At 45.3% G+C, this 24,067-nt stretch overlaps 1 protein-coding gene across 1 annotated transcript in view; it reads left to right on the top strand.

Moving 5' to 3' along the window:
* The window catches only part of LOC115128426 (semaphorin-6D-like), a 97,418-nt gene extending 74,968 nt beyond the window's left edge, over window positions 1–22,450 (top strand). Inside the window, 10 exon segments of the mRNA XM_065017751.1 lie at window positions 1,627–1,844; window positions 4,192–4,323; window positions 4,466–4,621; window positions 5,977–6,150; window positions 6,782–6,922; window positions 8,126–8,203; window positions 11,498–11,556; window positions 12,217–12,267; window positions 19,840–21,105; window positions 21,108–22,450. Of these exon segments, the coding sequence (XP_064873823.1) occupies window positions 1,627–1,844; window positions 4,192–4,323; window positions 4,466–4,621; window positions 5,977–6,150; window positions 6,782–6,922; window positions 8,126–8,203; window positions 11,498–11,556; window positions 12,217–12,267; window positions 19,840–21,105; window positions 21,108–21,166 (2,334 nt within the window). The 3' untranslated portion in view covers window positions 21,167–22,450.
* Window positions 22,451–24,067: the final 1,617 nt, after the last annotated feature.

Genomic DNA, 24,067 nt, shown 5'->3' with positions numbered 1-24,067 from the left:
TTGCTGCCAGTAAGACTGCATCTAAATCAACCATTTATCGGATCATCAAGAACTTCAAGGAGAGCGGTTCAATTGTTGTGAAGAAGGCTTCAGGGCGCCCAAGAAAGTCCATCAAGCGTCAGGACCGTCTCCTAAAGTTGATTCAGCTGCGGAATCTGGGCACCACCAGTACAGAGCTTGCTCAAGAATGGCAGCAGGCAGGTGTGAGTGCATCTGCACGCACAGTGAGGCGAAGACTTTTGGAGGATGGCCTGGTGTCAAGAAGGGCAGCAAAGGAGCCACTTCTCTCCAGGAAAAACATCAGGGACAGACTGATATTCTGCAAAAGGTACAGGCATTGGACTGCTGAGGACTGGGGTAAAGTCATTTTCTCTGATGAATCCCCATTCCGATTGTTTGGGGCATCTGGAAAAAAGCTTGTCCGGAGAAGACAAGGTGAGAGCTACCATCAGTCCTGTGTCATGCCAACAGTAAAGCATCCTGAGACCATTCATGTGTGGGGTTGCTTCTCAACCAAGGGAGTGGGCTCACTCACAATTTTGCCTAAGAACACAGCCATGAATAAAGAATGGTACCAGCACATCCTCCGAGAGCAACTTTTCCCAACCATCCAGGAAGAGTTTGGTGACGAACAATGCCTTTTCCAGCATGATGGAGCACCTTGCCATAAGGCAAAAGTGATAACTAAGTGGCTCAGGGAACAAAACATCGATATTTTGAGTCCATGGCCAGGAAACCCACCAGACCTTAATCCCATTGAGAACTTGTGGTCAATCCTTAACAGGCGGGTGGACAAACATAAACCCACACATTCTGACAAACTCCAAGCATTGATTATGCAAGAATAGGCTGCCATCAGTCAGGATGTGGCCCAGAAGTTAATTGACAGCATGCCAGGGTGGATTGCAGAGGTCTTGAAAAAGAAGGGTCAACACTGCAGATATTGACTCTTTGCATCAACTTCATGTAATTGTCAATAAAAGCCTTTGACACTTATGAAATGCTTGTAATTATACTTCAGTATTCCATAGTAACATCTGACAAAAATATCTAAAGACACTGACGCAGCAAACTTTGAAAATGTATATTTATGTCATTCTCAAAACTTTTGGCCACGACTGTACTGTATGGTCTGTGTTCTTCAGCTCTGTCCATTAGAGCAAGACGTGAGAATGGATGTACTATGTTCCCATATCAGATGTATCAAGACTAGTTGAGATGGGTGATCGATTCATTGTGAAAAAATAAAGGCACCATTATGGTCGGACATAGGAGATTAACTATATTGACAGGTCTGCAGCCTTCTGGACCGGATCCACTGAGCTATCATGAATGGGAAATATAACATCCATTTGTGGGAGTTAGTCTGGTGTAACCAGCGGGTTGCTGGTTGAAATCCCAGGTGAGGGCAGGTTGAAAATGAAATGGTAACAGCTGGTGACAGAATCTCAAGTACCCGCTACTACCGGTGTGCCCTTCAGCAAGGCACTTGTTAACCCCAGACAGCTAGAACTGTGGCTGCTTCAAGCCTCTCAAGTCCCATGTCTCAGGGTGTCAGGAGAAGAGCGCCAAGAATAGTAAAGCACTATTCTGTGATATTTAATTATTTTCTGGTTTGGCTCCAAGGTGGTGTTCTCTCGTGTGGCGCGGGTGTGTAAGAACGACAACGGCGGCTCTCCTCGGGTGCTGGAGCGCTACTGGACCTCCTTCCTGAAGGCGCGGCTCAACTGCTCGGTGCCCGGCGACTCCTTCTTCTACTTCGACGTGCTGCAGTCACTCACCAACGTGCTGCAGATCAACCAGCGCCCCGCAGTGGTGGGAGTGTTCACTACGCAAGCTAACAGGTTAGCCGGGCGGTCAAGAAAGTAGTGGTGAATGAATGTTAAATGACTGGTCGCTAGTCCATCAAAGCCAATATCCATACGTTTCCTATACCCCTTTCATACAGACAGAATTCCTACTGTTTTACTATGGATTCTCCTTTTTACCTGCTATTTTGTATATCTGAAAGGGGTCGTGGGGTAAAAAAAAAAAACATGGACAATTAAAACCCACCTAATGATCAAGTAATGTAACCAAAATACAGGTATCGGGTCTGTGTGATTTGTTCTCTGCTTTATTAAAGGTAAATTTGTTAACACTTCCATTGTTCAACACCTCCCTAATTTGAAATGCAAAAACAGCCCCCATGTACGGCTGGGCGAAATGGCCTAAAAATAATTGTTTATCTTTTTTTCAAACTTAACGGCGATTCACAATATACAACATGTTTTCTCTAAATAGTCTTGCACAATTAAAGGTCAATAAACAGCATTTCAAACAGTCAGTAATAATCTAATGAATTCAGGGTTTATGAAAGTATACCTAAGCTAAAGAAAATCCTTCCACAAGCATGAGACCCATTAACAATTTAATTATTTTCTCAAAATAGTTGAACCTGCTTTTCTTTGCAATAATCACTGATCTGGCTTTCAATTAGTCCTAGAAAATACCTTTTTTTGTTACAAATTTTACCAGAAATATGCACGTCCACTCATAGTGACGAACTTCTTGTAGCAGGCATTATAGAAAATGAACACAGGTCTCATAAACAATCTCTCAAGCACAAGCCCACATGCTAGCGAGTAGCCAGCTAATCTTTATATTTCAAGTCTAGCCAACTTGGATCTATTTGCTTGCTAACAAGGTAGAACAATTGAACTGTTATGAATACACCCTCCTGTCCAGCTGTTTGAATGACGTAGCCTGTTCACTTTCAGATTTGAAATCAAGTTGCCTACCTGGATCAGAAGAGGCTTATTTCACAGAACGAGAACGAGTTTCCAATTCCTTATATAAACGTGTCTCTTTATGCTCATTGCACATTTATAAATTGCACATTTAAAAAAAACACAGACTAGAAAGCTAGCACATAACAGTATGTGGCTAAAATGCTGCTATGCCGTGCACAACAAACGTTTTCCGTTTCCACAATACGTTTTCCACAATCATGTTCATTGATACTCTCGTTTTCGTAGGGTCTACTCTGTTTCACATGTTGGGAGCTGAGAGCTAAAAAGGTTCAGTTCTCCCAGAGTGGCGCAGCGGCCTGAGGCACTGCATCACAGTGTTGAGGGGTTACTACAAGCCTGGGGTTCGATCCCAGGCTGTGTCACAGCAGGCCGTGACCGGGAGTCCCGTATGGTGGCGCACCTTTGGCCCAGTGAGGGTTTGGCAGGGGCGCTTTCCTTGGCTCATCGAAGCCTGCGAGCTGACGACAGTCGATCAGTTGAACAGTGTTTCCTCCGACACATTGGTGCGGCAGGCTTCCAGGCATTAAGAAGCAGCGTGGCTTGGCGAGTCATGTTTCGGGAGGACGCGTGACACGAACTTTGCCTCTCCCGAGCCCGTTGGGGAGATTGGATCGCAGTTGGAAATCCCGAAATTGGGGAGAAAAAAAGGTTCACTTCTCGTCTATTACAGTAAAATCATGTCTAATAATTTTGGTGTCCATATGACCGATTCTGTTGGACCAAACCTCAAATGCAAATAGCGAGTTTAAACTGCTTGCTGTCAGAGAGGAAGAAGATACTCTGTCTTTTGTTGTACTGTGCGAGTGGGATGGTGCATAGTGCACACAGCACAGAAGGAGCGAGACCAAAGACCGAACACTCATAAAAACAAGAACCTAGATTCTTGTGATACAGGCATTTGGAATTTAATGTTTAGCCCTGCCCTACCCCCATGGTTTAACTACACCCCCCCACCCTTCACAATTTGCCGGTTGCCCACTATGTATAAAAGAGAGATACATGCAAGAAAGTAGTAAATAAGGGGCTGTTCGAAAGGGGGTCATATAAACATTGCCTTATACAGTATATTTTTGAGAATATACCACATCTTCTATCTGAAATGGGTATTCCACTGCAAGAATATGCAACACCACTAAAACTGGAAAAACAGCGTGATATTCACTCACACTGGACCTCCTTCCTCGCAGCCCAGGACCATTTTAGTTTTACCACAGAAACGTCTTGATATTGATTTTTAATTATACACAGAGCTGTACTCACCAGATACAAATCATGTCGCTTATTTTCACCTTGTTTGACCAGCCAACCATGTTTCAACAAACCTTTTCAACAGCTCAATCCCGCGAGGCTCTTTTTTTTTTTTTTTTAACACGCTCTTTGCGTCTGTCTCCCTCGTCAGTATCCCTGGCTCAGCAGTGTGTGCCTTCTACATGGACGACATAGAGAAGGCCTTCAATGGGAAGTTTAAGGAGCAGAAGACCAGTGACTCAGCCTGGACCCCAGTACCGGAGGAACAGGTGCCTAAGCCCAGGTATGAGACTGTCCTGAAGGGGCACTAGAATACATATGACCAGGCATGACAACAAACCTATGAGTTGGCTATACAGCACCAACAGATCTGGGACCAGCTAGCACAGTACACACCTGTGTAATTTCTCTATTCTCTGCTTTAGGCCTGGTTCCTGTGCCGGTGATGGCCCGGCCTCAGCCTACAAGTCATCCATCAACTTCCCCGACGACACGCTGACCTTCATCAAGTCTTACCCGCTGATGGACGAGGCGGTGCCCTCCGTCAACGACCGGCCCTGCTTCACCCGCACCACCAGCAGGTACAGTAGGGCAGTACCAAACAATATAACCACTTCTCTTTGTGTGGACAAATGGAAACCTAGACAAATATACAATAATGCAATGTAATATAACATTTGATCAAATTTAACACATATCAGTATTTCAGTGCAACCATAAATCTAATTAGTCAATGAATGACACTTTACTCAAACCAGATAACTGAGGTTCTCGCTCAGGAACAAAAACCCAGAAATTGCCTCAGCCTAGCTACTGCTAGTGTATTTGACTGGAGACTGTGGCTTCATCCACAAAGTTTGACATTTACTGGCGGTGCAAAGGTGATATGAGCTGTTTGAGTCTGCCTGCCGTACCCCCTGGGTGACCCGCCTGCTGCTTCTCACTGCAGGAAGCTGATGTGATACTCTGGTAAATGACAACAAAAGTCAGGGGTGCATGGGGAACGTGTTATCTCACACTGCTCCCAAATCTAGAGACGAAACATCCTGGTGAAATGTCCCGAAGTCCTAGTGAAGTCATGGAAATATTGGGAGATCAAATGGGGTTTAAATCATAAGATATTCTCATCGAGTGTGTTGCGTTCATGAACCCGAGGAAATAACATATTTTATAGCATAGTTGATGTTAATAAACTGAAAATGACATACAGTGGCTATGCAGTCTTCAGCAGCCAGTTGAGATAACTGGCGTTAGATATGCACGTGCAAACACACAAAGAGAAGAACCTGCACATTCTGGAAGCAATCATGGTTCATTTACAAAACCTTCCTTGACAGCTGTTATCCTGCTAGGCAACCAACAGTAACCATTCGGGAAAGTGCCAAATTTCACCCAGAAAGTAGCAGAAAGCAGAAGTGAAATTTCAACGCAGCTGCAGTCTAGTACTTCTGTCTACCCCATTTGAGTGTGCTCTCCACTCCATCTTTTGGTGCACAGAAAATGACAGAATCACGTGGGTTAAAATCAGGAAAGCACAAAGGGTTGAAAAACCATATCCAACTGAAAGTCTTCCGAGTGGCCCAGCGTTCTAAAGCACTGCATCTCAGTGCTGGAGGCGTCACTACAGACGCCCTGGGTCGAATCCAGCCTCTATCACAACCGGCTGTGATTGGGAGTCCCATAGAGCGGCGCACAATTGGCCCAGCGTTGGCTGGTTTTGGCCCGGGTAGGCCGACATTGTACATTAGAATTTGTTCTTAACTGACTTGCCAAGTTAAATAAATACACATTCTAAATAATTTCTAACCCTATGTTGATCCGTATCTCCATGCCAGTCATGGCGGTGCACTTGTTCTGAATGACTGACACATTATGGCTGACTAGTTACCGTTGCCGGCCGTACAATCAGCGCTAACTGTGTTTTCCCCTTCTCCAGGTACAAGCTGACTCAGATTGCGGTGGACACCTCTGCCGGGCCGTCTAAGGACCGCACGGTAGTCTTTCTGGGCTCTGAGGATGGCAGGGTCCTGAAGGTGTTGTCCAGCACTCATCCTAACGCCTCCTTTGGCTCCCAACTCTTGGAGGACATTGATGTCTATAACCCCTCTAAGTCAGTACAGAACCTCTATAAGTCAGTCTATAACGGGTTTAGTAAAAGCAAAACTCGGTAATGGAATGAGAACCTGACTGTTATATAAGCACCCGTGTCTAATTTCAGCCGGGGCCGTCTCCAAATGAATAAGTCTATACCTGATTTAAAGGAATACGGTATAAATACTGACCACGGCATCATAATGACGCAAAAAGCATAATAGGATGCAAAACGGTGAAAGTCCTATGTCTTGAAAACTTGATTTCTGACATGCACATTTTTGGGGGACTATACTAACAGTGGACTAATGAAACAAATACCAAAAATAGTTTTTGAGCGGAGTATTCCTTTGAAGCTTGTAACCTACATTATTATGGTATTACCCCTACCAAATGATCAAAATATGAACTAAGGTAGTTCACAGGCAGAGTAATTGCATTTTCCACACTATATTGGGTGTTCAAATGGTATATAAACTTACTAAATGAACATTTATTACACAGATAGAAATGGGAGCCCCGGAGGCCAAAGGCGACCTGTGACTAATGAATAGTACTGTGTTTCACGTGTCTGTGGTTCTAACTCTAATCCATTAGTATGGCTGTGCTGTAAGGGTTCTCACGTGTCACGTGACCATATTTTGCCACAGGTGCAACGTTCAGGGGCAGGAGGACAGGAGGATTCTGGGAATGGAGCTGGATAAGGAGCATCATGCCTTGTTCGTGGCCTTCACCAGCTGTGTCATCAGAGTACCACTCAGCCGCTGCACCGAGCACGGCGCCTGCAAAAAGTGAGTTACAACAAGGCAGAGATGATTGTGCAAGAGTGCAAAGGGGAGGATATGCAGTATTGTTAGGATTTAGTACTGCTTTTACACTGCTCAAAATGGTTTGCTCTGTGTTATAACAAATACTTAGTCTCTGGATACCAAGCTCGTTAGATGTCAATTTGTGGTCAAGTGATTTCAGTACAAACAAATATTTATATTTGTTCTAGTCATTTTGCCAATTAATGGCGCAAGAAGAGCACAGGGAAGGCATGAGGAAATGACCAAATTCTCCAAATGTGTTTGGCGCAGAGAGCATATTTTGGCAAACAACCAAAACATTGAAAAGGGTGGCTTAATTGCCCATATAATCAATATTTGAACAGCCTGTAAATGTTGGGGGAAATGTTTGCGATATCATTAGCACAGAATACCACATTAAGAATATCAGTATAGTTGACTAATCCTCCCATTGGAATAATTCAACATTTAAACACCCAACAACAAAACGAATTTCCTCCTTCGTAGTCTGTCACACACACACACACTTGCACGTGCATGCACACAAACACAGTAGGTCAGCCCACAATGATGCCGTGTGCATCATCTCCTACTGGCGGGATGTGAGGGAGGCAGGGGTTCATGGAAACCGAGAACTGAGTGACAAGTGAGAGACCCAAAGAAGACAACCCTCTCTCCTCCTCCCATAGGCAAGTGAAAGACAGACACTCCCCTCTCCCTTCTTCCTCCCCGAGAGCTCCCCCTCAGTCCCCGTGGCCCTGGCTGTCAGTGTGTCACCACGGCTGGGGGAGAGAGACTGAGGACACCTGTCACTAAAGATGACTGGCTTCACCCGTCCAGGCGGCCCGTAATGACACGGCACACACAAATATTTAGAAACCGATGCACACACCTGTCCTCTAAGGTCTGTCACGGGCAGACTTGTCATCTTGGAGAAAGAGCTAAAACACACACTGACACTGTCAGACACAATCACCTCTCCCGAGTTCACACGCAGGCCAGCCAGTCTCGCTCTGCAGAGCACCAGCTGGGGAATAGCCCCAACAGAATACGCTCCACTAGACCGCAGCAGTATCCTTGGCTCAAGTGTGTGTGTGTGGCGTGTCACTGTGTCAAAGTAGACACAGTCGGGCGCCCATCGCCTGCACGCCAAGGAGCGATATCATACAGGGATTTAAACCGCCTCTTGCCTCGTCATTTTTCTAGGAGTTGTCTGTCGTCCCGCGACCCGTACTGCATCTGGCTCCGGACTGGGAGCTGTGCCAACATGGCGCCAGGGTTCAAGTAAGTGTCACTTTCCTTCCTGTCGGGCTGAAAGCCGTCAATCTGAAAGGTAATAAAGGTTTGAGAGTGTGATCGTATATCTATCATCGGTATTGGGCCCCATAAAAGGAGAGGAGATTAGAGAGTAGAAGATATGAGGCAAATAAATCTCTAACCCTGTGGAAGTCATATTAAAGAAGAATGTATTGAGTGAGTGACATCATTGTACTGCAGATAAGGGCCGCTCTTCAAAGATGCATTTTCTTGCGCTAGTCAGTTTCTTTATACCAGCAAGTTATATACTCTGGTGCACCGTATGCTAATATGCATTCATTTGTTTCATTATATCTGCTGGCCTTGGGCCAGTTTCCACTTGTGCAATGCACTTTAAGTGAAAGGAATGCTCAACCGCTTGAGCCACAATGGCTTGAGTTCATTGATTTATTTATGAGCTGAACGATACTGCAATCGTCAGGAATAAAACATGTTTTCACCCCGGACCTCCTGAAAATGAAAATAGTCTCTCTAATTATCTGGAACATAAGAAATGACTGAACAACTGATGGGTTGCCATCGATCAGTTCTCATGAACCGAAGAGGGGTCATTTGACACTGTGACTCATAATCGTTGAGCTCCAGTGCTATCGAAAAAGCTGCTGTGTAAAAGGGCGATTATGGTGATTCACTTGGCCATGCCACCAGTTAACCTTGTTCCACAACCCCACCCATTCCCTAGCAGTGATCCTGGTTTCTGTCCTGACCTAGTGCCATCACACCCGATTTCAACTAATCAAACAAATTGCCAACACTTTGTTTCGCTGATATGAGACGATCCCCTTAAATATCCCAGTGTAGATTTGTCTTTTTTGTTTGTTTTGTTACTTGGTCAGTAAAAAGTGAAGATTTTAGATGTGTGGGACCGAGTAGAAGAGCGGAAAGCAGTCTGCCTGGTTTGACTGCCGAAGAATTGAGTTTCGACATGGCACTTCCAGGGTTGGCGGTTTAGCCTAGATTGAATCTTTTAGATGCTGAAAAAAGGTCATTTAGCTTTCTTAAATGTCGTAGTGCACCAACATGAATTCAATACCGCACACTGTAATCTAATATTGGGATTTATGGGAAAACGTTTCGTGACATTCCTCATTCCAGCAGCACAGGAATTGGCGGTTTAAGATGAGGTTTCATCAAACTTGAGACTATTGCAAGTTCCATGAAGTTCCACTCAAAAGTATCGATCACAATTTTGGATAGAGAGTTGGAGTTCAGTGGGACGAGGAAAGTTTTCAGAGTTCTGGAAACACCTCATCCAGGACACTGTGGTTCCGCCACTTCCCTAAGATGAGCAGCAGATGGGCCTTGTTGTCGTGGCAGCGAGTCAGTGGTTTCCCTGGAGACTAATTGGGTTGATCCAGAGGTGAATGTGACAGCTGCTTTGGCAGACCAGGCCGTCTTTGCAAAACGCTCCAAAGAGCTCCCAAGTGAGGCAACCCGGGAAAAAACTAAATGGAGCAGGAGTCGGTCCTGAAGGAACTCTGCAGCCTGGCCCGCCACGGTTTAAAATATGTTGCTTGTTCTCCTAAACTTAAACTTCTATTTAGGCCAACTCCAAAACTGAATCCTCTGTATTTGGTTGTGAGTGGGTGTCCCTACCTGTGACGGTTTTATATGTTTTATTGGCAAACATTTGTATAAATATCCAGTGGTGGAAAAAGTACCCAATTGTCATACTTGAGTAAAAGTAAAGATATGCGTTGATAGAAAATAACTTGAATAAAAGTGAAAGTCAACCAGTAAAACAGTACTTGAGTAAAAGTATTTGGTTTTAAATGTACTTAAGTATCAAAAGTAAATGTAATTGATCAAAGTATGGATGACCAGGGATGTTCTCTTGATGAGTGCATGAATTGGACCATTTTCCTGTCCTGCTAAGCATTCAAAATTGAGCGAGTACTTTTGGCTGTCAGTGAAAATGTATGGAGTAAAAAGTACATTATTTTCTTTAGGAATGTAGTGAAGTAAAAGTTTTTTAAAAAAGAAAAAAAAAAGAATCAAGTACAGATACCAAAAAAACGACTTAAGTCGTACTTGAAAGTATTTTTACTTAAGTACTTTACACCACTGTAAATATCTACTTATATCTACTTCAATCACTGTGTCTGTATGCATCTCTGGTAGGTTGTTGTTTGCATGTATGCGTTGTCAGTCTTTTTTTCTGAGAATTTGCATCTATTCATATGTATGTCTCCTAGTCCTTTGCCCTCCTTCATTACAAGTAAATAGAGCTTTAAAGTGTCAGCGAGGGAAATGAATAGCGCTCTCTCGCTCATGCATCCCACACTTTTTTTGAGAATGGATACATAGAGAGCGAGTGAACGAGAGCGAGAGAGGAGGGGGAAAAGCAAAAACAAACAAATGAACACAAAGCAAGGACTCCGTAGCTCCGAGATGGAAAGGGCTGGAGGGTGAAAGAGAATGTGCGCCCGTTGGTGTCAGAAGTAGGATCCAACCTAATCCTATTCATTCCCCTTCCCATAATGGACACTTGTGTGCTGCCTTCAAACCGCACATTCCATTAGCTTCCAGCCACTCTAAATGTATCTGGTTGTGGGTGGACCTTTTCTCTCATTCACAAGCACGCTAAATCTATTGATGGCTATCAGTGCAAGCGGCATGCACTGATTGAAAAAATCCTAATGAGAATGAACACTCCGTGGGCAGGAGGGGAGAGTGGCCCCAAATACAGCGCTTAATAGTTCAAACCCGCACTCGTGTGTTTCACATCCCTCAAAAGTGTGCTGGAATATGCACAGGCAAGACACTGTGTCTGGCTACATATTTTGTTTGAATAGGGTCTGGATTATGACCTTGGCTTTAGTCATAGCTGCCTTTTTTCTCCTGACTGATGCAGGCTGTCCTTGCCAAATGAGGCCCGGCGACATCTGCTCCCCCTGTCACCTGATAGGAAGAGTTATTGTCATCTGACCTTTATCAGTCGTGGCGCTGGCTTCTAATTGGACAGCAAAAATGGATGTTCTCTCCGTTCGTGCCATTCTCCTGATTCACCCACCTTGTCTGTGGATGGTGAAGTCATAGGCATATGCAGGATGTCTCTCTGACACAGTGTACGGGCTACAGGAATTCTTCTCTCCTCCACGACTGGCAGGTCGGGCAAGTTCTCTGTGTCAGGATGGCGCTAAATGGGCTTCCAGCCTGGAGTGAATGACACAGGTCCCAATTACAGTTGGATATGTGGCAGCAAACAGGAAAACAGGTGATGAGCCTCCATTTTTACTCTCTCTCTCTCTCTCTCCCCAGGGCTGGCTTTGACCAGGACATCGAGGGAGACCACTCACTGTACCCTGAAAACTGCCACGGTGAGCTATCATCAACGTCCCCATGGCAACAGGCCACTCACCTAAACATTAGCCCTGTAAGAAGAGGGTCTATTCCTTCATGGAAGAATGGGTTTCACAGGCTTCCATGGTGTTATATCAAATACCTCCTCCCCTTTTGTTATGGATTTAATTGATGATGTGGCAATTGAATTTGCTACCTGTCAATCTGCCAGCTAACATTGAAGTGGTACAGTATCAAATCAAATTGTATTTGTCACATGCCCCGAATTCAATAGGTGTAGACCTTACAGTGAAATGCTTACTTACAAGCCCTTAACCAACAATGCGGTTTTAAGAAAATACCTACAAATATATATTTTTTTAAAGTATGTTCTTAGATACACACGGAAGTTCTATCAACAAGGCTACATACTGCAGACACATTTACATGCTACACTGCATGTTTATACAAGGCAGACTAAAAGTACAAGAATATGAAGAGAAAAGTATGGTAGGGGAGAAAATGGCACATTATTTTTTGAATCCACAATTGGGTCACATTTTGGAACCTACTACTTGTATTTCACGTCACGCCGTCGGGGAAACCCCATTTATTTTCTTATGTCTTTGTGAGCGGTATGTAATTCACTCCGTCTTTTCTCTCTCCATATTAACGCTTTGTTTTGCTCCCATCAACAGATGTGCTGGCGACCACACGAAACCAGAACTCCGCCGCAGACTCGGCCTACGGTCAGTTTCCATTTCTCCCAGTCTCTCGCCCTTTCTTTCTCCCTGTGTTGCTTTCCAATTCGTTTTATTGTAGTATGACTGAGCATAAACACTTTTGAATTGAGTGACATGCAATGAGTTTGCTATAACTATTGGCAATTAGTAGTTTCACACCATGACGATGTGAACGCTGACCCTTTGCTTCTTGTATGTCTAATATCTTGAAAACTTGCAAACATTTTGGGACTGTATCAATAGTGGGACTAATGAAACCATTTTTTTTTTAAACAGTTTAAGTGTCTTTTCCCTTTAAGGCTTCTCACTAGACGACTTGAAAATGAAAGAGTACCCCAAGCTTTTCCGTGTCTGTTAAACCTTTTGACTTGGAGACCATTATAGCTTTTTATTTGACTCGAAATTCAAAAGTAATGTTTGGTTCAGTTTGCTCCTTCACAGGGCTACAAACATTGCTCTAGTTCCACATCTTGTAGAGAAGATTAAACACGTGTTGCTGCTGCTGGAAATTGGAGGCTGAGGAGTAACATCAGATACACTTTTTAAACCAAGAGGATCTCCTTGGGTAGCCGATAGATAATGTACTTTCAATCTCGCAATTCATAACTCGGCATGGCCTAAGTCAATAAACCCCTCTGGTAGGTCTAATATTACTTGAGCGTGGTCATTGTAATTCACAGAGCGAGCCTCACACCAGAGAAGACCCTCGTGATGTAATAGAAGCCCAGCCTTTGCCATTCACTGTGATTAACCCAAGGAGTGAACGACGCTATTAGAGGCTAATGGAGAGACTAGCCTCGGCTGCCAACAGGCACGTTGGGCTTTAACCTCCTGGCCCTGGCGTGGCTCAGCCAAGCGTGAATGTCTGTCAGAGAAGTGATTTCTCGATTGGGGGAAGTCCAATTCTGACTGGAGTCTGTTTTTAAAAAAGAATGCTATTTTGAGTGAACTTTGACTGGCCCCCAGGTGCAATCTGTGTATAAAATCATGGCGGTATCGCCTCATTAGCAGTCAATCCCATCATGCAGCAGCACACAGGGTTCAAGGTGGCCCTCCACGAGCACCGGGAACACAGCGAAGGTGGTTTTCAATCACTGAAACCCCCCAGAAACACTGGCAATGCCAAAGACCTTGAAACGGTCTTGATGGCTATGCAGAAAACGTCCTGACTCCAATGATGGACTAGGCGTAGGGAGCATGCCAAAGTTTAGCCAGGTAATGGTCAGAGTGACTGTTTGTCATTTCTGAATGCCTATGAAACAAATCAATTTAATGAAGGCAGTGCTTTACTGATCCTGGTTAAAACGAGAGGATGGAAATATAACATGAGAACTTACCACTGCACTTGGAATATATTATCTTTATCGTGGCTTTACATACAATGATTATTGATATACCCGTAAGCCAGTTAGGATGAACTTTGTCCATAAATCCTGCCCAAATCTGACACATTAACTTTAGTTCTAAAGTGGATACTTTATACATAATTTAGAGATATATCAATAGGACATAGGGAATGCAGTTGGTTATTGAACTGCATCTCATATAGTAAATTACAGTGGCCTTGTGCCCATCTATTGATTACTCCACAAAGCCTAAGTGGTCCGCAGTGTTCTAAGAGATTGGTCCTGCGGCTGTAGAACATTGGACAGACCTGTGTTGTGCCAGCTGGCTCGAACAATCCGGTCCAAAAATTGGCCTTGGTTTGTTCCGAAAGCTCTACAAGGTCCTTTAAAAAGAACAAGAGCCCCTTTCGAAAAAGGTCTTGCGGGCGAACGCTGTGCAAATGATCATAATTACCGGCAATTTATGACTTATTTGGCAGTAACTGATGCTATAGACCTTCCCTTTTAATACAAGGAAGATAACACAGAGACACTTCATTTGTAAGTGCCTCAACTCATTAAAAAACACTTTAGGAACTCTGCGGTGGGTCGTCAGCTCGGGTGGAGGTATGCAATTATGGGGCCGAGACGGAGCAGAAATCACATCAGATTGTCTCATTTGCATGCGTTATGTGGACGTCCGCGTGGTAGGCCGACCTCCTAATTACTTTTACGGCAGTTTAACGTATTTCCTATAGCCGTCCGCGGTTTATCACCTTGTAGCAGTATGCACCACGCGGAGCCGCGGCCCGGGCCGTATCATTAACAAATGTACACGACACGCACGTCTTCACCTAGTGGAAATCCTTGGCATAAAGAGAGTCATATACTGTGGCAGGTGTAACGCCGTATTGAAACGCCTATGTGTAAATAAATGAAGAGGCTGGGGAAACGATTGAATCGTCAGTTGGTATTGACGTTCAGATTGAGTCCGACAAAGGGAAGATTGGTCTTTTGAGACCGGGCTGAATATAATTTCTCTCACCACTGAGAACACCACCAACCTCTATTATACCCTGAGAGTGAGTCACTGGAGCCGGTTATCATGCTCAGGTTTTCATGTATTCAGCTTCTCTTGGGGGTGCCTAGTGGCTTTACTTGTTGACGCAGTGATTTCCCAGGCACATTCATGCAGGAAACATCAATCCTGAAGGGAAGCGCTGTCATGTTAGGCTTGGCAGCATCCATTACAGTGGTGACGAGGGTGCTCCGCCTGAAACGAGCAAAACAAGATAATGAATTTATTGCCCGTTGAGCGACGTGTGCATATGGGAAAGCCAATGATTCCAGTGGCATCTATCCTGGAGATAGGCAAGGCGTTGTACAGGCCTAACAGCAATGTGTCATACTTGTACAGTACATTTAATGGTCGGAAGCAGAGAGTTTGAAACTCACAAATTGAAATTTGCTGGACTGGTGGTGAATTCACTTTAATGATGGGGTGGGGAAGATTTTAACTGAAAATATTTTCCTTTCTTTGGCTGGTGAAAAGGTGTGCCTGACCTTTCACCTTTTATTTAACTAGGCAAGTCAGTTAAGAACAAATTCTTATTTACAATGACGGCCTACCACGGTCAAACCTGATCGACGCTGGGCCAATTGTTTCCTTTCTTTGGCTGGTGAAAAGGTGTGCCTGACCTTTCACCTTTTATTTAACTAGGCAAATCAGTTAAGAACAAATTCTTATTTACAATGACGGCCTACCACGGTCAAACCTGATCGACGCTGGGCCAATTGTGCGTCTCCCTATAGGACTCCCAATCACGGCCGGATGTGATACAGCCTGGATTCGAACCGGGGACTGTAGTGACGTCTCTTGCACTGAGATGCAGTGCCTTAGACCGCTGTGCCACTCGGGAGCCCGTACCATATAGATATGGTAATAAATAAATTAAAATGTTATGGCAATGAATGACTAAAGCTTTTCATAATTCTGAGTAAAAGGCTTTACTGATCAGTGTTTGTAGAAGATTTATTAACTGTTAGACCTCTCACACAGTGACCAACCAGAAATTGAGCGAAGCCGTTTTTACTAAATATAAGCCGGTTTTGAAGCCGGTTAGATTATTTTAACCAATCACAAGCCTCTCCAGCATACATCATTTCACCTATTACTTAAACCTAACATTCCCATTGTCCTGGCTCAAGAGTGCTCAGGTTCAGAACGTACATGTGTGACTATAAACTCAAGCAGAAATACATTACCCAGCAACCTGAAGTGGAGCTCTGCTGAACTTAAAGACCTGCTGAAAATACCAGATGCTCCCCCATTCAATTGGATACGTGAAAATGCACCATTTTCTAGTTGTACAACTAGGAAACATATTATATTATGCAAACTGTTTGACAACTCCGATTCTGTTCCCTGGCGGGCTCTAGTCATAATGCCTTTCCCCTCAACCACTAATCCCAAAAAGCCTTACATGTGTTAAGGTAACGTGCATATACACACTCATAATAGTACTATTCTGAGTGTTATCTGGATTTCAGTTACCGGAGCGTTCACTGGGCACTCCAATTCCACCACTAAGTGCTAAATGTTATATTCATCTGTCAGAATTATCTCTTATCTGTTCTACTGTTAAATTACCATTTATGACCGAGAACAAAATGCACACATTTTTTTTTTTTTTTTTGATTGGGATTTATACAAAATGGCCTACAAACTACATATATGCAGGTAAACTGCCCAAATGAAAGGAACACCAACAAAGTGTCTGAATATAATTTTGTGCCACCATGAATGAAGCCAGATCTGCTTCAATGCACCTTGACATAGATTCTACAGTGTCTGGAACTCTATTGGAGGGATGCGACACCCTTCTTCCACAAGAAATTCCATCATTTGGTGTGTTGCCGTCTCGGGCGCCGCTCCAGAATCTCCTAGAAGCGTTCAATTGGGTTGAGATCTGGTGACTGAGACTGCCATGGCATATGGTTTACATTTGTCTTTATGCTCATTAAAACCATTCAGTGATCACTCGTGCCCTGTAGATGGAGGGGGGCATTGTCATCCTATAGCCATGACAGACAAAATAATGGACTGCCCAGCATTTTTATACATGACCCTAAGCATGATGGGATGTCGATTGCTTAACTAACTCACAAACCACTCTTTTGTAGAAGCACCTGCTTTCAATATACTTTGCATCCCTCTTACCCATTATTTTGGCAGTTGCCTATATCTACCAGAGGACGTTTGTTCAGAATATCACCTCAAGGCAGGGTAGAGTTTCTGATGCTTGTTTTTCTCACCGGCAGTTCCGTAATCCTTCAAAAGGCACATCCTGCCAAGTCCTGAGGCCTGGTCTAGCCTCCATTGGCACTAAGCAGAGAAATCTGGATACCTCACACTCCCAGCAGATATCCATATGTCCTGTTCATTGAAGCCAAATAAAGAGGCACGATCACACCCTTTTATTAGCACGGGCTATAATGCTTACACTGCGCCGTATCGTGTCAAAATTACGCCAAGATGAATGCTTCGTCAACATCTCATTATCTGTCTTCACGTACAGTAGCATTGCTGTCCTGCCAACAGAAGTAGCACTGCTGTGAAGTATCAAACAGTCCCATTTTGATTGGCTGATATATTAACCGGTCTGTGCTTGACATTGCCAGAAGTGTCATGGAAAGTTATCAAATGTATTTATAAAGCCCTCAGCAGATGTCACAAAGTGCTATTCAGAAACCCAGACTAAAACCCCAAACAGCAAGCAATGCAGGTGTAGTAGGAAGGCAAAATAAAGTGCAGGTTACTTGGGACTGTGTATCTATCAGACTTGACTAATGGCCAAGACCATTTGGTCGCTGAATGAAACGAGAGACAACAGTTTGTGTGTGTGTGTGTGTGTGCGTGCGCCACACTCTCTTAGGCCAAAGGTAACAGGGTTTCTAATATTGGTCAGCAGTTTGTGACCTTTTTAAGCAACACTATCAATGGACAGTGTGTGCTGCAACAAAGGCAACATCAACAAACCTTGTCTCGCGCCGCGGGAATGCCACTGCATCGGCCTGTGAGTAGAATCTAATGCCAGTGCTGGAGTCCCTGTACCTACCGACGTACTCAGACCCTGAATATTCCTTTCTCTGTTCTTGCCCCTGTCATAAAATGTCTTTGATTGTGCGATAGCTTGGTTTCTAATTGAATTCATTTGTACTCTATGACAAAAGGAAGATGTTGTTATACAGTATATTAACTTTTCTTTGTCGTCAAACGATAGCTGGAGCATATCCAAGCCAATCCATTTTCTGTGTCATAACTGTTTACTGGAGTTGGTAGATACCTCACACATTCAACACTGTTTTGACAACAACAGAAGCCATGACTCTCTAAGCAGATCCCTAGGTTTTAACCCTTGAATGCTACTCTAAAGATGGTTGGCAGGCCGTGCCAGCATATCGCTCGGTGCACGGGATCTCAAACCGGTGCTGAAATCCGAGGCTTATCATGCATTTGGTTCCCATTAGAGGCGAGGAATCCTCTGAGAACATCACTCTTTCTGGAAATATGTGACCTACATAAGAGTCTATATGAGAACCACACGGGAAGGGCTTTGCTCGACGGGGCTTTCGAGAGAAAGACATTCGTTTTGGTTGAGTCTAATTACCATATCTGTCTCTCTCTCGCCCTGTCCTATTTTTAACTTTTGGAGGGAAAAAAAAGAGACAACGATGAGATGAAAGTCAGAGTGTTGGTGCTCACCAGGGGGAGATGCTATTAGTGGTGGGCGGGATGTGTGTGTTTTGTTTCGGTATCCTTTTGCATAAAGGATGTCATTATTGTGTATTCTTCTACCTCCAACGTTTAGTTCTAGAAATCTGTTCTGATTGCAAGACCACGGGGCCAAGCGCTGTTTCACACTTCACACTTTAACAATTACTCCCAAGATATCAACATCTTATGAAACTATATACATGGTAGCCTTTGTAATGAAAAATATGATTTTATTTTTTTTTTTTCCCAGGAAGTGACAAGCGACGCTTTCTTTTAGTTACCCCGGTCCAGCATGCTCATCCACTCTTCCTGATCCCTCTGTTAGAGCTTCATGAGTTACCCCGGTCCAGCATGCTCATCCACTCTTCCTGATCCCTCTGTTAGAGCTTCATGAGTTACCCCGGTCCAGCATGCTCATCCACTCTTCCTGATCCCTCTGTTAGAGCTTCATGAGTTACCCCGGTCCAGCATGCTCATCCACTCTTCCTGATCCCTCTGTTAGAGCTTCATGAGTTACCCCGGTCCAGCATGCTCATCCACTCTTCCTGATCCCTCTGTTAGAGCTTCATGAGTTACCCCGGTCCAGCATGCTCATCCACTCTTCCTGATCCCTCTGTTAGAGCTTCATGAGTTACCCCGGTCCAGAATGCTCATCCACTCTTCCTGATCCCTCTGTTAGAGCTTCATGAGTTACCCCGGTCCAGCATGCTCATCCACTCTTCCTGATCTCACTGTTAGACCTTCATGACATTTTAATGGAGCTCCCCAGAGGACACAGACACCATTATCTCTGCTGGGCTAAACCCAACCCCAGCTGCTGCTCTGCTGGATAGGCTCGGGCACCATTCTCATTTAGCCTCGCCATAACCGAGCTGCAAATCCGTGGCTGCAGCGTGCCTGTTCGAGCCCCGATAAGCTTCTGGATATCGGGAGTGTTGATCTTGGCCAGTGCGAGGAGCCAGGTGCACCTGCAGTGAAGTATGAACTCAAATCAACTCTGCAGAGGGGGAGAAAAAAACATGGCTTTCCTCCCAGGGTCCTCCTAAGCTTTGTGTGCTCTGTGTTTAGAGTCTGGGCTGATTTGGGTGTTTGTTATGATGAACGAGTAGACTGTCTGGAGGCTTCTCTGTTGTGGCCTCCTGAGACAGTGGTAGCAGAGTGCTTGGCAGGATAGCTCTCTGTGTTTGATGGAGGGAAGAATGAATGACTTGGGGGGCTGGATTCAATCCGTATTGCGGAAGTATAGCCTAAGATGCGCGTTGTAGCTTGATTTGAAATTTTTAAAAGCAATGTTTCCGTTTTTGCAGACACTGCAATGTTTCCGTTGTTACAGCCACAATGTGGCGGGGGGGGGAGAGAGAGAATGTGAAAGCCTTTTGATGTCATGACAGGACCTGACAAGGAAGGTTTTTATTTTCGTACGGGCTAAGTCATGACGTATTTTTCTTTCTTTTGTTCTTGCTTTTTCTCCTTTAGGTGTCCGAAGGCTCCCTGACATGGAGAAGTCCAGCCCCAGCGTCCACTATACCCTCCTGATCGCCTGCGTTCTGGTGGCCTTCTTCCTCGGCGCCATCCTCTCTGGCTTCTTGGTGTCATGCTACTGCAGTCACAACGCCCGCCGTGCCCACCGGCTTGGCAAGGACCCTGAGGCGTCCATCCACCCCGCCCTTTCGTTGCGCAGCCTGGCCAAGCTAAACGGCCTGCTGGACGGCCAACCCAAAGAGGAGAAGCTGGACGTGTTAACGCCCAAGATGTACAGCTCCTTCATTCCCAGTGGGAAGGAGCACACTCCAGAGAGGCATGGGATGTCCCTGGGAGACCCGGACCTTAACCTCTCCCAAGGGGAGAACCTCTCGGGCCTGCCCACCCCAGACTCCACCCCGGAGCTGCCCATCAAGAACATGAAGGCCTTCCGGAACCAGTGGGAGAGGAACCAGAACTGCAACAACGCCAAGGAGTCCAAGGCACCCCCCGGCACTGGCTTCAGCCTGGGTTCGTCAAGGTCCGTCACCCAGCAGGTGTTCCCCTTCTCTCACAGCCTGACCAACGGCCAAGCCCTGGGGCACCTGCCTGAGGAGAGGAAGATCCCCAACGATGAGCGTGCGCAGGGGGCTTCGGCCTCCCACTCCTGCTGCCCGCAGACGGTGGTGGACGTGGCGGCCCTGGACGAGCTCCTCAAGCACATCTACGAGGTCAGCGCCTCGGGCAGCCGCAGCATCACTGTGCTGACCTCACCGTGTGCCCCCCTACCGGGTAGCTCCTGTTCCAGCCATAACCACAGCAGCTTCAGATCCCAGCCCCAGATCCCCGAGACGGAGTCAGCCACGTACTACAGCTCCTCCACCCTGCCCAGGGACAGTCTGACCCGCCGCCTGGACGTGCCCCCGGACGCCGCCGCCTCCTCCTCGGCCGGCGCCACCCCACTGCAGCAGCAGTCCATCCCCGAGCGAAGCGCAGTGACTCGCCACCAATCCCAGAGGCACTTAATGATCAAGATGGGCAACGGAGGAGCCGTCCCGCGCCAACACAGCTTCAGACAGGACGGGGGTGGGCCACCGCCCCACCAACTGCTCACCCGGATGAACTCGTCAGGTGGTGGCGGGGGAGGGGTCGGCTGTGAGGTCCACCAGCCGCTCATCCCCAGTGCCTGCCTGACACGGCAGCACAGCTACAGCGAACCACCCCACCTTCACCGCGCAGCCATCGTACGCCGCACGGCCTCCCTCAAGCCCCAAGTGCCCCCAAGCCCCTCTTCCTGCCTGCCACTTCGCCCGTAAATGAGCAAGGCAAGTACAACTACTGAGCGCTAAGGAGTCGGACCTAGAGGCTCAGAAACGACAGGCGATGTAACCGCACTCCTCTGAGTTAGGGAAAGTGGAGCTCAAAGGGGGCAACTACTGGGACTGACACACCTTTTGGCAAGACGCCCGAGAATAGACTCCGCACCTGATGAATGTCTTTGTACCATATTGGTATTATTGCAATGCTCCTTGATCACAGAAGGGTGATGGATTCACAGGATATAGAAAATGTGGTGGTATTATTTTGAGGGGGGGGGGCGGTTCTATACCCTTCAGTAAGGCCAAAGAATACATTAACAGGAGCCCCAGAACTCAATGTAAAGGACAGATCGCAAGTCGACCACCGACGCTATGGACAACGCCTGTTCTAGCTTGGACCCAAGCCCTCAACCTAAGAGAGCACCTCACGACACGAACGAACACCCTGCCTGTAATATGTGTATACTGTATGTGTGTGTGTACAGGCATATGCACTGCACGTGAAGATACACACATGGCGTCCCCATGAAGCAGCTACACGAACTGTGGTGAGACTCAACTCCTAGCCGTTTCTAGACCCTCTACGACATGGAGGCCCCACTCAGTAGACACGTTCGGTATTACATCCCTCGACGCATGGGATTTAGCAATAACTTACCGTTGTGCAGCTAAGTGTCAACTGGACCCCTTGAGGTAAAAGGGTAGGTACTTTACTTCATGCAGCATACCTTGTGAAATGACTCCTTTGATAATGCTTCAAGTGATTCATTCTGTGTTAATGGAATGATGCTGCAGAACGAGACATGCGCGTCAGTATCGACCCAACATGCATCACAGATTTGCCATTATGTTTGTCACGTGGGGGGGTGGGGGGTGGGGGTTCATTGTCATGATACCTAATATAATGACGGGGGGCTCTGCTGCACCGTGACAGGTGGCGGCCGCCTCGGGGCCTGATGAGTTAGGAGAATCCTTGACCTGGTAGTGCTATGATAACTCCAGAGGAATTGAACTTGCCCCCAATATGACTGTCGTTGAAGAAGAGTATAGGGGCGCAGTGCATTGCAACCTCAAAAACACGTTTGTTTCATCCTTGGTGAGAATTGGTTCCACGGTGAGGCGTAATCATTCAGGCTATTCAAGTGTCTTAAAAGCAGGGTCCCGAGAAATCACTCACGGGCATATAGCGCCCCCTTATGGACAAGCCCTTAATAACTGTAATAGTCAGTACTTATGTTTACCATATTGCTATTAACATTGTGGATATTGGTGTAAATAAAGGCAACTGTGGAAGAATACTAGCCAAACTTTGATTTGTATGTGTTAATGTGTGCCTTCTTTAATAGCGTGGTGTGTTCAAAAAAAAAAGAGTTAAAAAGTATTTGTCTGCATTCTCAGCCTGTTATTACAAATTAATATTCAGTCTTACCTCCTGCACGGACTCCATAGAGGTTCTGTTTTGACTGGCAGTTGAAGTCTACATTGTAGCTTGACAGATGTAAAAAGAAAAAATGGCATTCCTTGTCTTTTTTTTTGTTTCATGCTCTTCAAGCTTCTTTATATATACTCCGTACCAGTCGAAAGATTTGGAATTTCCAGGTGAAGCTGGTTGACAGAATGCCAAGAGGGTGCAAAGCTGTCGTCAAGGCTAATGGTAGCTACTTTGAAGAATCTCAAATAAAATATATTTTGATTTGTTTAACAATTTAGGTTACTACGTGATTCCATATGTGTTATTTCATAGTTTTGATGTCTTCACTATTATTCTACAATGTAGAAAATAGTCAAACTAAAGAAAAACCCTTGAATGAGTATGTGTCCAAACTTTTGACTGGTACTGTATATATTTTTACGGGGGGGGCTAGATGGATAAGATTGGAGTAGACCCGAAAGTGTATCTGCAATGTTAGGTCTGTTCATCTGTGTTGTGTTTTTGAAAGTTCTCAAATGTTTAACAAGGTATGGACATAGGGTGATGCCTAACTCTGCTTTTAAAAGACTGTCTGTATTTAAGGGCTCCATTCAATCCGTAGATTCCCCAATAGAAATGCAAAAGGTCATTTCCGATTGGCATTCGCGCTGTGCATGTCGGCTCAATCTCCGCTAAAGCTGGGACATTGCCTTTTACTTTTCGGTCATGCTATAGAATAGAGCCCCAGGTGTGTGGTGAAAGAAGCCAGCTGACTGGGTTGTAAATGAAAATGCTGCGAGAGGCACTGAAAGGCTGGATGGTTTGATGACGGCCTGGTCCAACAAATATGCTATTCAAATGAAGTTCAGCATTATAGGACATGAATTAGGTGTGTCTGGAGATGCATGAAGCGATGCCTACAGTGAGAAGTGCCCATAGGGTAGATATTTATTTGCTATTACTGTGTAAAAATGTTAACTCCACCCAACCTATATTGGTATTTGTTTCATGTTGGTACTATATCAACAATGGGCTCATGAAACAAATACCGAAAGATAGTTTTGGGGTGTAACTTTCCTTAAATACAGTAATAGCATCGTGTGTGTGTGTGTGTGTGTGTGTGTGTGTGTGTGTGTGTGTGTGTGTGTGCAAGGAACCAAGACTTTAACAAGTGAGTTGATTGAGTGTGTGCACAGCACTGGCACCTTCTCTGCCTCAAGTTAAGCAGAAATACAGAATGAATATCATAATTCAATGCTAATGTCAATTGCAAGACACATAGGCATTTCATGACAACACTAAAACCACGCTATCTATAGCCCCTCTCCTCTGGCCACTTTGACAACAATCAAAGTTGAGTCGGTTGCTAGAAGAGATTTTCCAAGTCAGATGAATGTGAGCTGGTTCCATTTAGAGGGCTTTCTGCCATGTATACCTTTTTCAATTGCTATAAATATGGCTTCAGAAGAATGCTCTGACATGCATCTAAAATGTATTTCATTTGACATCTTAT

The sequence above is a fragment of the Oncorhynchus nerka genome, linkage group LG4, assembly GCF_034236695.1.
Source record: "Oncorhynchus nerka isolate Pitt River linkage group LG4, Oner_Uvic_2.0, whole genome shotgun sequence".
NCBI lineage: Eukaryota > Metazoa > Chordata > Actinopteri > Salmoniformes > Salmonidae > Oncorhynchus > Oncorhynchus nerka.
The sequence above is the reverse complement of the archived record's forward strand: the minus strand, read 5'-3'. Positions and strand labels throughout refer to the sequence as shown.